The sequence below is a fragment of the Lotus japonicus genome, chromosome 4, assembly GCF_012489685.1.
Source record: "Lotus japonicus ecotype B-129 chromosome 4, LjGifu_v1.2".
Lineage (NCBI taxonomy): Eukaryota > Viridiplantae > Streptophyta > Magnoliopsida > Fabales > Fabaceae > Lotus > Lotus japonicus.
Window position 1 is genome coordinate 8,425,525 of NC_080044.1, and position 16,797 is coordinate 8,442,321.

A 16,797-nucleotide genomic window follows, 5' to 3' on the forward strand; every position below is an offset into this window, starting at 1 on the left:
ATTCAATTCTTGCTAATGAATGAGTAAACAGCACTAAACACTGAGAGAAAACCAATAAAATGCTCTGTACGCAGCGCTATTAATTTCTTTCTATCAAGATACTATTTATCAATAGACCCAGCAAAATGCGGAAAAATAAAGCAATCAAGAAATATATTAGACAAGTTAAAATTGGAACGAATCAAATCTTTTATCGGATTTATTAGGTTTTAGATTTGATTTCAAAATAAAAAAGGTTTTAGATCTGATTTCAAAATAAGCAAACACAATCTTTTTTTGGTCGATAACAACCCAATCTAAACTAACTTAATATCCACACATAATCTTTTTTTGTAAATCATATTCCAAAATGTGTTTAATTTTAAAAATGTGTTTGAAGTTTTTTATTTGAAGTTCGTAATTTTTTTTTTAATTGATTAATTGAGCGAAAGTTTAGCTGTATGAAACTTAATACAAAGAACCACGCTGTATTATATTATAATTTTTTATTAGTTCGAGTTTTTTTTTTTGAAGTCAAAAAAAGAAAAAAAAAGATATGAATTATTTTTTTTTTTCGAGTTGAAGTATTAATCAAAATATCAAATGACCACAAAAAAATATTTTTATTTAAGCTATATATTTATTTATTTAATATAGTATATACGTTTTCGGTCCCTAAAAAACCATGGTTCTTTGTCTTAAGTGTGACGCCCCGACTTTCAGGGGTCATAAATTAACCTGCTAAAGAAAATATGTAATGATTTCCAAAAAAAATTTATAAATACGGGTGTATATATATATATATATATATATATATATATATATTTTTTTTTTTTTTTTCTTTTCAAAACATTTCCAAAACTTGACATGCATACATTTGCCAAAAAGTCCATGCATAAGGCAAGCACCCGAAGGTAACAACGGATGTACAATTCATAAAGTACAATAAAATAAAGCCTAGTTCAACAACTGAACCCAAAACGCAACAACTCTATAAGTCCGATATACTCCCTACGACTTCTACACTAGAGAATCGCAGGAAGGAAATGCATCGGAACCTACCCAAAACCAAAAATAACTTATACAAATAACCCTACAAGCTTTAACCAATGACGGTAAGCTTCACTACCCAAGGTCCTTGTAACACCCCGATTTCGGTGGCGTCACTTTAGTAACTCAAAAATAAAATAAAGCGGAAAAACAGGTTTTTTTTTTGTTTTGTTTAAATAAAAAGACTTGTCGAAATAAGGTCTCAACCCAATCGCAATTAACAGCGATTAATATACAAAATAAGCACAGCCCTTGCTGCAACTAAAAACATCGTCACGAGTGTCCTCAAGTGACGGAAAGTAATATTAAGTAATTGAAAGTAGTGCCCGCGGGCAAATAAGTGCGGCTCATAGTCAGAGTCACAAGCTTTATAACTACAGTCCTCCAAGAAAATAAATTAGCCCCAAACGGCCTCCAAAAGACTTCCTACGCCCGACAAACTCCCTGTGATCCTCATGGAAGAGAATCACACAAAAAGCTAATAGTCGGGAACCTACCCTGCCCCAAAATACAACTGATGAATCAGAGCTATGACCATGACAACCAAAATCAGTAACTCTAACCACCCATATCCTACACCACTATCTTCGACCCTCATCTGATCTTCCATGAAGTCCGGGTCCACGTCGAAGGCTCAGTAGTAGTCATTTCGCTCCGGGTCCTCCCCGAACGACGAACCTTCTTGAATCATCTGTTGAACGTCTGGCAGCAGGCCGACCGCCCAAACACAAACATACAAACAAAGCCACGGCGCTAGGGTCAACTCACGGAATATAGTAGATAATACAAACAGCATGTGAAGAATAAGGGGGTATGTATATATATATGTTGTATATATATATTTATATGTTCTGTATTGCCTACCCTAAGGTATATACTTAGCATGTTATCAAGGCTCTAATAACAATTCAATGAATAATATCTCAACAATACAATAAGCATTATCTCAACAATTCCATATTGGGCGCATGTATGCATGCAATGTCAATTCAAACGTTGATCCCAAAAATAGGCATGTCAAGTCGATCCAACCCATTGGGTCGAACACAAGGACTCGCACACGCAGTAAATGACAACGCCAAGTCGGTTCTCTCATTAGAGTCGAACATACGGACGTTGCGCGCGTCTAATGACTATCGCCGAATCGATCCAATCCCTCGGATTGAATATAAGGATCCGCGCGTGTCGAAATATTATCGCTGAATCGGTCCAATCCCTCGGATTGAACTCACGGACTCACGCGAGTTTATATGGCGATGGCTGAATCGATCCAATCCATCGGATTGAATATAAGGATTCACGCGTGCCCGAGTGACTACCGCTGAATCGATCCAATCCCTCGGATTGAATATAAGGATTCACGCGTGTCAAACGATTATTGCCGAATCGGTCCAACCCGTCGGGTTGAACATAAGGATTCGCGCCCGTTAAGCCGAAGATAATGTCGATTATGCGACAAAATGAATTAATCAAAAGAAGAAAGAATGAACTTGGAACTCATAGTTCCCGGCTAAACTTTAGATAGCCAAACAATAAACTGCTCATCGAGCGAAGAGTACCGAAGTACTTGGAAACTTATAATTTCCGGCTAAACTTTAGATAGCCAAACAATAAACTGCTCATCGAGCAAAAGAGTATCAACATACTCGGAAACTTGTAAGTTTCTTCTAAACTTGGACTCGGCGACCCTTCTCATCTTTCAAACTAATATTCAAGCTCCAAGCTCTTATCTAAGGTTGTTACCATTATTCAATGGTTTTAGAGATTGATTAATGTCTTATGAGTTTTCCTTGAGAAAATAGGTTTCTTTTAATCTTATAATACTTCCTATAAGTTTCAGGGATCCCATAATCCCAAACAATTCCTTGAGAAGGTCTCGATCCATTAAAACATAACAAGGTCCGAACTCCGTTCGTCCTTTCGAACTCTCTCAAAAATCTCATAAAATTCGGCATGACTTGCCCGTTATCCTCACTCATCAGTATCACAGATATAAGTGGAATAGCATAACTAAATCAGCGCAATCAATAAGCATAAACAGCATATTCCAACACATCCTAGATTAACCAGCAAACGGCCGAAGCCTCTCAGAAAACATTTTTCCATAAAGCGATAAACAATATCCAAGCAATATTCAATATCAACACAATAACCCAGTCGAATTGATCGACGCCTACAAGGAAATAGCTAGTAAGTAAGTTGCCCTAACCTCGAGTTGTTCTAGTCTCGCGGTGCAGGTCTCGCTCACAAGCTTGTTCAGTCAAGCCCAAGGTTTCCACAAACGAACCTTAGAGCAAACAAAGCAGAAATCAATCAAATTAAGTCGACATAATCGAAACAATACTAACTAGAGTTAGACAAAGCTCAAGAAACTTCAGAGTACAACACTTAGGCACGAATGAAAGGGCTTTCCCCGAATGGATGAGTTTTGACTCGATTCAAGTTTTGTGCAAAAACACTTTATTCGCTAAAACGTGCATAACTCGAGCTACAGAACTCGGAATGACACGAAACCGGCGCCAAAATTTCGACAATTGAAAGAGCTACGCAATGGCTCAGGTCATAGAGACCCAAAAATTATTTTTGGACACGGTACCCAAGCAAATAGGTTTCGGCCACTATGGAAAATAGGGTTTTCGAACTTTTTCTTCGATCTAAATCAATTCCTAGGTATTCTTAGGCGATATCTAGGCCAGGGAAACTCTCAGAAAAATTATCGGGTTAAAAACTGTCGCAGGGGTATTTTGGTCAATATTTTTAGCTCAGAATTTCAAAACTGAATTTTCGAAAAACAAATTGGATGGGAATGTCAACAACGACGTTTATGACGACTAATCCTACTAGCACTAAGCTCAATCGTCAGTTTTAAGCGTAAAGAACGAAACTTTGCCCAGAAATGGGTATTTGATGCAAAAATTGATTCCGGCGGCATTTCGTCGACATCTGACAAAATCTAATCCGCAGAACACGCTCAGAAGCATGCAGGGAATAAGTTTAGACACTGAAATCAGCTTATTTGAACAGTTTTACAAAAAGCTCAAAACTTTGAGCACAGAAAGACATAGAAGAAGTCGACAGATCTGACGATCAGAAGTGAGAGATAGTAACTATACCTCGATGTCTTCGATTAGCAACGAACGGTGAAGCAATCGGGCAAGAAACGGCGAAAATCACTTCTCCTCTTTCTCTCCTCCAAGCTCTCGGCCACTCCCTCTCCAAATGGCAATTTTTTTGTTTTTTTTTTCATTTTTCATACTATATATAGGAAATGGAAAACGCGGAAAAATGAAAATTTCGCGATTCCGATTTTTCCTACTGATTCCAACGTATTTTAGACACAATATTCTTCCCGCTGAATCTTCTAATTCTTCAAAGAAATATCGGTATGATTTTTGGTTTTCGAGGCTTGTTTTTAATGCTTACCGGCATTAAAAATGCACTTTATGCACTTTATGATATTGACCTCGGATGCAGAAACTTCCTTCTGAAGAAAGATTTGGAACGTCGATTAGAGTGAGCGTCCGCGGATGAAATCTTTATTTGAAGCCCCGAGTAGAAAAGTCTCCATCGTCCGTCGATTTTAGGGTTTCTGAACTATCAGGGATTCCGTTTCGGCAAACTTCCGAGTATCGGAATCAGACGTTCGTACATCCTAGAGTTTCGTATCGAAACGCTCGTTTTGGAAAGGAATAAGAGAAAGTCCTATTTTCCTCTAGAAGATTTTTGGAAAATTTCCTATAGTGTTCCAAAGCTGGAAGTTTGTTGGAAATTATATTCCTATAGTGTTCCAAAGCTGGAACATAGTTTTGTTTCCTAAAGTTCTTGTCCTAGGTTTTAAATGCGAATATTAGTCGTGCTATAACTCTTATCGACTTTGATACAATCTTTAGCTTTTCTTGAACTTTCTCCTTCACAAATTCATTCCATCCATTTACCCCTTGTTCAGGTTTTCCCTTCACGTTACATCAAATTAATCGTGAAAAGAAATTTTATTCGGTTTATTCCAACTCAAAAACTTGGGTCTCACATTACTACCCTCCAAAAAGAAAGTTTCGTCCTCGAAACTTAGGGTTCAGCAAAAACTCCGAATATTATTCCTTGGTCTCTTCATCTAACTCCCATATAGCACCATGAAATCAATCTTCTACTTAGTCACCCTTCAAATTAAACCTCGACTTGAGCCTTAATACCTAGTGCATCACTAAACTCATTCCCTTTAACATCAACTTATCAACAACTTATAAGCAAATCTTCATCTTAATATCTAACAACCCATTATTGACATCTCTTTCTTCAAAACTTTCCTTACTCAAACTAATTTACACTTATTGAAATCCTTAACACTTCGCACAAATCAGAACTCATCCCCTAGAAGATTAAATCATAACTATACCTCAAAGGACTTAACTAGTCATTTTATCATCCGATCCTTCAACCTCCCGAGATTTAACTGTTATCGTAACCGCTAACACCACTAAATTCCTTATGCGTACATGAATCTCAGCTCACTAGGTCAACCTTAGCCCTAGGATCCTCATTCAACTTAGTAGAATTCATTGGTTAACTCTAGTATACCTCATCAGAATCCATAACAAGGTTCCATTCACTCTTAGACTCTATGAAACTTGCCCAAATATAACGACTTCAAGTATTCATCTTAATACTAGCACTTTCCTTTCTGTATCTCAATCACCATCTCGTCAATCAATTTCTTAATCTCTCAATCAAGTTCTGACAAACTTCGAGTCCTACACACCTTAGACAGAAATCCATAGATTTAAAACCTAAACCTTCACCAAGTTTGGTCCTCTAATGGCCTTTAATCCTTCAATACTTCTTAAGTGAATATCCATTTCTTAAAACTAAAACTCCTTCGCTTACACAAACGACCTGATAAGTGTCGTCATGCTTTCACACTCACAACTTGATCCTGATATCCATAATCATAACTTACTATGCTAACATCATTCAAATCTTATCACATGGTTCATTATGTCCGCAATCCCATAATCAACATCAATCGATCACCAACTTATAACCAACCTTAACACTCTACACAACTCCGAATTCCTTTACTTCAAGATCTCTCTTATACTGTACCTCAATGGTCTTAACCCGCAACTCATCTTCAGATCTCTAATCTTCTAAGATTCAAATCCTATTATCACACCTACAACCATAAGATCTCCTACTCGTACGTGATTCTCAACTCTCAAGGTCAATCTTAACCCTAAGATTTCAATCCAACTTAGTAAATCTCACTTAGTAATCTTAGCATGTTTTCCTAAAATCCATGTCAACAATCCCAAGTATTCAACTTATGCTAAAACTTTCTTTTTCTAACTTAATCATTGATTCAACACTTAGTCACTCCAGCAAACTCCTGACAATTCTCTAAGTCTTACACATTCAAGTTAAACTTCATGGGCTTAAAATCTAAACTTTTATCTAGTTTGCATCGGTAATGTCCTTTGACCTTTCAACACTTTTCAAGTGAAAATTCATCTCTTAAGACTATAATGTCTCCACAAATTAATCATGCACTTAGCAAAACTTATTCCTCGAACTCGACTACAACAATCTAGTTCAAAGTTAATTCTTCTCAATCTTGCTACTATCAAGCTATCATCTATAACCTGATTAAATCCAACCTATTTAGTCTCTAACAATTCCACTCAGTAATCACATAACCTATGACTTCATAACTTCCGAGAAAATACCTAATATTTTTCCAACATTAAATCTCTTGACTTAGTCTACCTCTACTTGGAGTAATCACACGAACTAACCAATTAATTTATATACGACAATCATCAACTTCCAAAGATTTAAATCTTAATCTTTTACAATCAAGTGCTTAACACGAACTTTCCTCCCAAATCCGACTAAACCTCGATCAATTCAAATTCATCTTACACATCCTTCTATCAAAGTCCATTACCAGTTCTGATTCCGAATATCACCCCCTCAATATTAAGTTGATCAAGCCTAATACATCGAAGGTGAAATTTAGAAAAACCCACTGGAACAGTCAATGAGTTCCTATCATCCAGTAGTCACAATTACCCTGATATTAAATCCTCAATGATGCCGCTACGGAACTACACACTCTCGACACCATACGTATACTATCCATACGGAATCTCTCGGAGATTCATTCTTCAGCTTCTAGCTCCTTTGTTAAACGCATCGGTGCCATACTACTTTTCTAGGCTTAACGCGTTATTCTAAACCTCGTGTAACTTCTATAGTTTAAACACGAGCAACGGTCAAATAAAGTATTATTAGGCGTAATAACTATAAAGTCAAAGCTCGACAGTAAAGGCAAGTTAGGTGTGTTGCACGTTCTACGAGAGTAATAAAGCATGTTATCCTAGAATGAGAAGGAATAGTTAGAAGGTTACCATCGTTCGTGCGCTCTCCTCTGACTAGTCTACCAGCTCCCTCGCCGCACGAGACATAGACTCCTCCCCGTGCAGCAGGATGTCTTCCTCTCACCGTAGGCACAGATGGCTCAACCCTGGTTACATTGCAATCCTTGGCTTGATGCCCCGGACGGTTGCAATTGAAACATAGAGGTCCCCCGTCTGGACACTTGTTAGAGTAGTGCCCCACCTTCTTGCACCTGTAACACGTTACTCCTTGGCCCGAAGTCTTGTTTCCTGTTCCTCCGGTAGCATTTATGGGCTTATACTGCCCCGAGGTAAAACCTTCCCTCAAAGGGCGTTGATACGGCTTCTTCTGTTGGAATTTACCTCTTCCTTTATAGTTCTGAGGACCTGACCTTACTGGTCCTCCAGTTCCAGCACGATTCAACCTCTTGTTCTTCATTAACTCCACTTCTGTGGCTTTCTCAACCAAGGACTGGAAGCGCATGATTCCCAACGGTTTCACTGAGTCCTCAATGTCAGGCCTCAGCCCATTCACAAAGCGTTTGCACATGTAGGGTTCATCAACCCCATTGCGGAAGAATCGAAAGTGTTTGGCCAACGATTCCAGCTTAGCAGCATATTCCGGAATGGACATGCTACCCTGACGAAGAGTCAGAAACTGTGCCTCACGCTCGTCACGAGCACTATCTGGAAAATACTTCTCCAGAAAAGCAGCACGAAATGAAGCCCAGTTCACTTCCACATTATTTGCTTCCATCATTCCTCTGGTACCCCTCCACCAGTACTCAGCATCGCCCAGCAGCAGATAAGTTGCCAGGCCCACCTTGGCCCCTTCACTAGTCTGTAGTACTTCGAAAATCTTCTCAATCTCTTGAATCCATAGATCCGCATTGTCCGGGTCAGTCCCACCTGTGAACTTGGGTGGATCCTGCCTTCTAAAATCATTCAATCCCCTATTCTGGTCCAGGGCTACCTCCCTCTCACGCTTATGTCGCTCACGTTCAGCTTTGTCAGCACGCAACTGAGCGTTCTCCGCAGTTTGATTTGTCATTGCCTGGGCCATAGCAGTCATTGCCCCAGCGAGTTGGTTCATGTTCTCCATGTTCTGTTTAGTTAAACAAACAGTTAGTACTAACCATAAGATAGCATCTAGCATAACTATACAATATGATTAAGTACTAACTTCAATCAATTCTAAGCGAAAAATCGCTTGGCAGACAATCAATTTTTTACTCTTTGCAGATTCACACAACCTAGCACAGAAGACCTATTCCCCAAAGACTCCCGAAAGACTCGACAAGCTCTGATACCACAATGTAACACCCCGATTTCGGTGGCGTCACTTTAGTAACTCAAAAATAAAATAAAGCGGAAAAGCAGGTTTTTTTTTTTGTTTTGTTTAAATAAAAAGACTTGTCGAAATAAGGTCTCAACCCAATCGCAATTAACAGCGATTAATATACAAAATAAGCACAGCCCTTGCTGCAACTAAAAACATCGTCACGAGTGTCCTCAAGTGACGGAAAGTAATATTAAGTAATTGAAAGTAGTGCCCGCGGGCAAATAAGTGCGGCTCATAGTCAGAGTCACAAGCTTTATAACTACAGTCCTCCAAGAAAATAAATTAGCCCCAAACGGCCTCCAAAAGACTTCCTACGCCCGACAAACTCCCTGTGATCCTCATGGAAGAGAATCACACAAAAAGCTAATAGTCGGGAACCTACCCTGCCCCAAAATACAACTGATGAATCAGAGCTATGACCATGACAACCAAAATCAGTAACTCTAACCACCCATATCCTACACCACTATCTTCGACCCTCATCTGATCTTCCATGAAGTCCGGGTCCACGTCGAAGGCTCAGTAGTAGTCATTTCGCTCCGGGTCCTCCCCGAACGACGAACCTTCTTGAATCATCTGTTGAACGTCTGGCAGCAGGCCGACCGCCCAAACACAAACATACAAACAAAGCCACGGCGCTAGGGTCAACTCACGGAATATAGTAGATAATACAAACAGCATGTGAAGAATAAGGGGGTATGTATATATATATGTTGTATATATATATTTATATGTTCTGTATTGCCTACCCTAAGGTATATACTTAGCATGTTATCAAGGCTCTAATAACAATTCAATGAATAATATCTCAACAATACAATAAGCATTATCTCAACAATTCCATATTGGGCGCATGTATGCATGCAATGTCAATTCAAACGTTGATCCCAAAAATAGGCATGTCAAGTCGATCCAACCCATTGGGTCGAACACAAGGACTCGCACACGCAGTAAATGACAACGCCAAGTCGGTTCTCTCATTAGAGTCGAACATACGGACGTTGCGCGCGTCTAATGACTATCGCCGAATCGATCCAATCCCTCGGATTGAATATAAGGATCCGCGCGTGTCGAAATATTATCGCTGAATCGGTCCAATCCCTCGGATTGAACTCACGGACTCACGCGAGTTTATATGGCGATGGCTGAATCGATCCAATCCATCGGATTGAATATAAGGATTCACGCGTGCCCGAGTGACTACCGCTGAATCGATCCAATCCCTCGGATTGAATATAAGGATTCACGCGTGTCAAACGATTATTGCCGAATCGGTCCAACCCGTCGGGTTGAACATAAGGATTCGCGCCCGTTAAGCCGAAGATAATGTCGATTATGCGACAAAATGAATTAATCAAAAGAAGAAAGAATGAACTTGGAACTCATAGTTCCCGGCTAAACTTTAGATAGCCAAACAATAAACTGCTCATCGAGCGAAGAGTACCGAAGTACTTGGAAACTTATAATTTCCGGCTAAACTTTAGATAGCCAAACAATAAACTGCTCATCGAGCAAAAGAGTATCAACATACTCGGAAACTTGTAAGTTTCTTCTAAACTTGGACTCGGCGACCCTTCTCATCTTTCAAACTAATATTCAAGCTCCAAGCTCTTATCTAAGGTTGTTACCATTATTCAATGGTTTTAGAGATTGATTAATGTCTTATGAGTTTTCCTTGAGAAAATAGGTTTCTTTTAATCTTATAATACTTCCTATAAGTTTCAGGGATCCCATAATCCCAAACAATTCCTTGAGAAGGTCTCGATCCATTAAAACATAACAAGGTCCGAACTCCGTTCGTCCTTTCGAACTCTCTCAAAAATCTCATAAAATTCGGCATGACTTGCCCGTTATCCTCACTCATCAGTATCACAGATATAAGTGGAATAGCATAACTAAATCAGCGCAATCAATAAGCATAAACAGCATATTCCAACACATCCTAGATTAACCAGCAAACGGCCGAAGCCTCTCAGAAAACATTTTTCCATAAAGCGATAAACAATATCCAAGCAATATTCAATATCAACACAATAACCCAGTCGAATTGATCGACGCCTACAAGGAAATAGCTAGTAAGTAAGTTGCCCTAACCTCGAGTTGTTCTAGTCTCGCGGTGCAGGTCTCGCTCACAAGCTTGTTCAGTCAAGCCCAAGGTTTCCACAAACGAACCTTAGAGCAAACAAAGCAGAAATCAATCAAATTAAGTCGACATAATCGAAACAATACTAACTAGAGTTAGACAAAGCTCAAGAAACTTCAGAGTACAACACTTAGGCACGAATGAAAGGGCTTTCCCCGAATGGATGAGTTTTGACTCGATTCAAGTTTTGTGCAAAAACACTTTATTCGCTAAAACGTGCATAACTCGAGCTACAGAACTCGGAATGACACGAAACCGGCGCCAAAATTTCGACAATTGAAAGAGCTACGCAATGGCTCAGGTCATAGAGACCCAAAAATTATTTTTGGACACGGTACCCAAGCAAATAGGTTTCGGCCACTATGGAAAATAGGGTTTTCGAACTTTTTCTTCGATCTAAATCAATTCCTAGGTATTCTTAGGCGATATCTAGGCCAGGGAAACTCTCAGAAAAATTATCGGGTTAAAAACTGTCGCAGGGGTATTTTGGTCAATATTTTTAGCTCAGAATTTCAAAACTGAATTTTCGAAAAACAAATTGGATGGGAATGTCAACAACGACGTTTATGACGACTAATCCTACTAGCACTAAGCTCAATCGTCAGTTTTAAGCGTAAAGAACGAAACTTTGCCCAGAAATGGGTATTTGATGCAAAAATTGATTCCGGCGGCATTTCGTCGACATCTGACAAAATCTAATCCGCAGAACACGCTCAGAAGCATGCAGGGAATAAGTTTAGACACTGAAATCAGCTTATTTGAACAGTTTTACAAAAAGCTCAAAACTTTGAGCACAGAAAGACATAGAAGAAGTCGACAGATCTGACGATCAGAAGTGAGAGATAGTAACTATACCTCGATGTCTTCGATTAGCAACGAACGGTGAAGCAATCGGGCAAGAAACGGCGAAAATCACTTCTCCTCTTTCTCTCCTCCAAGCTCTCGGCCACTCCCTCTCCAAATGGCAATTTTTTTGTTTTTTTTTTCATTTTTCATACTATATATAGGAAATGGAAAACGCGGAAAAATGAAAATTTCGCGATTCCGATTTTTCCTACTGATTCCAACGTATTTTAGACACAATATTCTTCCCGCTGAATCTTCTAATTCTTCAAAGAAATATCGGTATGATTTTTGGTTTTCGAGGCTTGTTTTTAATGCTTACCGACATTAAAAATGCACTTTATGCACTTTATGATATTGACCTCGGATGCAGAAACTTCCTTCTGAAGAAAGATTTGGAACGTCGATTAGAGTGAGCGTCCGCGGATGAAATCTTTATTTGAAGCCCCGAGTAGAAAAGTCTCCATCGTCCGTCGATTTTAGGGTTTCTGAACTATCAGGGATTCCGTTTCGGCAAACTTCCGAGTATCGGAATCAGACGTTCGTACATCCTAGAGTTTCGTATCGAAACGCTCGTTTTGGAAAGGAATAAGAGAAAGTCCTATTTTCCTCTAGAAGATTTTTGGAAAATTTCCTATAGTGTTCCAAAGCTGGAAGTTTGTTGGAAATTATATTCCTATAGTGTTCCAAAGCTGGAACATAGTTTTGTTTCCTAAAGTTCTTGTCCTAGGTTTTAAATGCGAATATTAGTCGTGCTATAACTCTTATCGACTTTGATACAATCTTTAGCTTTTCTTGAACTTTCTCCTTCACAAATTCATTCCATCCATTTACCCCTTGTTCAGGTTTTCCCTTCACGTTACATCAAATTAATCGTGAAAAGAAATTTTATTCGGTTTATTCCAACTCAAAAACTTGGGTCTCACAGTCCTAGCCTTACATCTAACACCACATTCACAGTCTTCGGTTGATCCACCAATCCAGTCTCCCCGTTGATTAGTGCCATCACCTTCTCCCAGCAACAAGTAGCTACTCACAACACCACTTGTTATGACCTAATAGTTTGACGACCGCCCATGCACAAACAATACAAACAAGGAAAGAAAGGGTAAACTTCTTAGAATACTATAATATAGATCATAGCATAATTCGGCAAAGCTATATACGACATGTAAATAATAACTAAAAGTGTCGCATGTCCATATCTGACATCTGCACATCATGCCATTAGTCTGTAGTTCGTCTCCTACACATAAATGTATCTTCATGTCCTCACAAGGGCAGCACCACATGTCACTAACGTACTTGCACGACCCAAAGGTCTATCAGAACTAACGCGATTAAAGTTTATCCCCTTAATCAAATAACAAGCAACGTGATCAAGGTATATCCCCCTTATCAAACAACAAACAACAGGGTTAAGGTCCATCCCCTTAATCAAACAAAACAACACACACGATTGAGGTTCATCCCCTCAACCGATCACAACCACGATTAAGGCCCATCATCCCCTTAATCGATTAACAAACACAATTGAGGTCCATCCCCTCAACCAATCTACAGACACGGTTAAGGTTTATCCCCTTAATTACCGGTCAACAAACACGATCGAGGTCTATCCCCTCAATCGATCAACAAAACAAGATTAAGGTCCATCCCCTTAATCCAACAACAAACAACACGATCGAGGTCCATCCCCTTCACCGACATGAAACCCGATCTTCTGACCGTCTCAACTTCACTGAGACCCGATCTTTCGAAAGGAAGAATAGAAATACCAACACTTAGCCACCACCCCAACCCTAGCCCACCCAGATCGAGCCACCCCCAACCATATCGAGCCGCCCCCAACACCTAGCCACCACCCCCAACCCCACCCCTCCCAGATCGAGCCACCCCAACCTTATGACAATCATATCTTTCATTTCTTGTTTGGCCACATTTAGGGAGACCTAACTCAACTCAAAAGTTAGATCATATCTTTCATTTCTCAACACATCTTTATCCACTCAACATGATTACGTGGGATATAGAATTGATTCTACACATTTGCATGTACCATGATGCAAATGCCACTGTTATACAGCTAGCTCTATCATAAACAATTTGGAAATTGGAAAACAACCAAACACATTATAAAATGTTCGCAAAGCCCACGATTGAAATCCAAGTAAAAATCTTGCATAGTTCACTTGGGAATTAAACCAAAGACCAAAACAAAGAATGGATGATATATACAAGTTACAGGTGCCATTATCCTTATGGTGACCCAGATACAAGTACATGAAGCAACTGGACTAGAATCATCTCATTCAGATACTGGTTCAGGAGGATGATAATGAAGCATCTCATTCCACATCATTTCCCTAATAATCTCGTCACTCTCACTTTCAACTACATCAATTTTGATGGGAACCTGAGCAGGAGGCTCATAGAATGGATTACATATGTCAGTAAAATATGGGTGTTGGAGTGCTTCTGAGACAGTAATTCTTTTAGATGGATCAAACACAAGCAGTTTTTGCAGCAAATCTATTGCCAATGGATCTGCTTGTGGATATAGCTCAGAGAAGGGTATGCCCCTTGTATAGGGAAGGGATTCGATGAATCTCCTCGATCTCGGATTATGGATAAACTCAAGATCAGATTCATCCTGGCTTCCAAGAACAACTATAATCACTTCCAGCTGTTTGAGGCAATTAATTCCAGGGAAGAGCGGCTTTCTACCAAGAATCTCAGCAAAAATGCATCCTACAGACCACACATCAATAGATGTTCCATAATTGCCATTGTATAACAAAAGCTCCGGCGCGCGATACCATCGAGTAACAACATATTCTGTCATGAACTCGTCGCCAACTCCATTGGTTCTTGAAAGTCCAAAGTCACATATCTTCAAGTCACATTTGGCATTGACAAGCAAATTCTCAGGCTTCAGGTCACGGTGTAGAATGTTTGCAGAATGAAGATATTCAAGACCTTGAAGCAGCTGAAGTAAGAAGGTAAAAAAAGTGATTTTATTTAGTGTAACCAATCACAAATCAACTTATGTTTTTCTTAATATTTGTAAGGAAAAATCTATTTTCTTTTACAGTTAAAAATCATGAAAGCACTCTAAAGGATCATTGAAATAGTAACCAAGTACCTGAAACATGAAAAATTGGCAATGATCATTGGAGATTGGCTGAGAGGACTTGATAATGTGATGAAGATCTGTGTCCATGAGTTGATAGACCAAGTAGACATCCTTGAAACTTGTTCTCTTATCTGGGATCATAACATCTTTCAAAGCAATCACATTCTCATGATGAATGTGTCTAAGCAGCATCATCTCCCTCAGAACTCTCATAGCATCAGTGCAATTTTCAAACACATTACCAATCTTCTTGATTGCAACTTTCTCATCAGTCTCACTATTGATGGAAGACCACACCACGCCATAAGCACCTTTTCCAATAGGTTTGATCGGAACATACTTGATGTCAATCTCAAACAGTGTTTGTGAAATTGCATAAGAATGCTTCCCTCTAGCCTTATCAATCTCCACTAAATTTGCCATATTCAATTCTTGCTAATCAATGAGCAAACAGTACTAAACACTGAGAAGAAAGCAATGAAATGCTCTAGTACGCAGCGCTATTAATTTCTTTATGATTCTTATTAGGATTATTTATCAGTAGACCCAACAAAATGCGGAAAAATAAAGCAATCAAGAACCTAAGGATATATCAGCTAAGTTAATATCTTTTTTTAGATTTGATTTTAAAATAAACCAACACAACCTTTTTTTTTGTCGATAACAATCCAATCTTATTTTGAAAGGAACAACCCAATCTAAAGTCTAAACTAACTTAATATACCGTTGTACACGCATGTAATCTTTTTTTGTAAATAATAATCCAAAATGTTTTTATTTATAAAAAAATATGTTTGAATTTTTGTATCAACTGAATAAATAAGTCAAGGTAGTTTTTTTATAGAAAGTCAAGGTAGTTTTTGGTTACGAATAAAAAGACCAATTATAATTTTTCATTATTACTTTTTTTTTTTGAAATCATCATTTGAGTTGAAGTGTTTTTTTAAAAGTCATTATTAGAGTTGAAGTACAAAGTAGAAAGTACAAACAAAGTTACGGAATTATTTCATTCTTTAAATTACTTTTATTCGTTTTAAAAAATTACTTTTACTATATATTCTATGGAACTAAGATATTATTTGACCTTTCAAAAAAAAATAGTATTTGACATTGACCATATTTTATTTTATTTTAAAGATTGCCTTCAAATAAAAATTGTTAGTACATCGGAAAGATAAATTGCACCATCCATGAATTGATCCATAGACCTTACATACTTAACATATATGTCCCCTATCGCTTACCGACCACTTGAGCTATCCGTGTAGACACTTTCAAATTAAAGTTGTGACTTGCGTCTAACTCATTTTGAAGTGAGAATCAAATAGCTTTATTTTCATAAAAAGAAAAAAAAAATAACTAACAAGCAAATGCTAAATGAAGTATTACAAATATATGTATATATAATTTTCATATTATGACAATTTATCATTTATTTTTAAAATAGTAATTTTTACTCTAGTACTTTCGGAAGAAAATTAAATGACTTCAACCATGATATATGAGAATGAAAAATGTTTGTATAAACAAATACAAATAAGTAAGATTGAGATCAATCAACACTTTCAAATTGTATTTAAAGATATTTATAATCAGACATATAAAAAGGTAATTTATTTTCAAAAGTTTTTCTTTTATCAGAACTTACTTTTAAAAGTAATTTCATGCTAAATGTTCATTTCTAACGGCAATTGCTAGGTCTATAGTCTTTTTTTTTGGGTTACATGAGGAAAGAAAAACTACTCTAAAGCATCTTGCAGCAGGGGAGAGATCAAGCTTGACGGAGGCTGCCGCCATATCCGACGTGTTGAACCTTCCCTCGCGGCCTGGCGAACTAACATGTCTATAGCAATGTTCCGGTCACGTGGTATCTGCACAAAGGTAACATACCAGTCCCATTGTAGCATACGGC

At 38.3% G+C, this 16,797-nt stretch overlaps 1 protein-coding gene across 1 annotated transcript; it reads right to left on the minus strand.

Annotated features, from left to right (window-relative positions):
- Positions 1-14,057: 14,057 nt before the first annotated feature.
- LOC130713557 (mitogen-activated protein kinase 7-like) lies at positions 14,058-15,308 on the minus strand. The gene is made up of 2 exons (XM_057563328.1): positions 14,895-15,308; positions 14,058-14,738 (listed from the first exon to the last, which is right to left on the minus strand). Exons 1-2 carry the CDS (start codon positions 15,306-15,308, stop codon positions 14,058-14,060), a joined length of 1,095 nt encoding a protein of 364 aa, XP_057419311.1.
- Between the last annotated feature and the right edge of the window lie 1,489 nt (positions 15,309-16,797).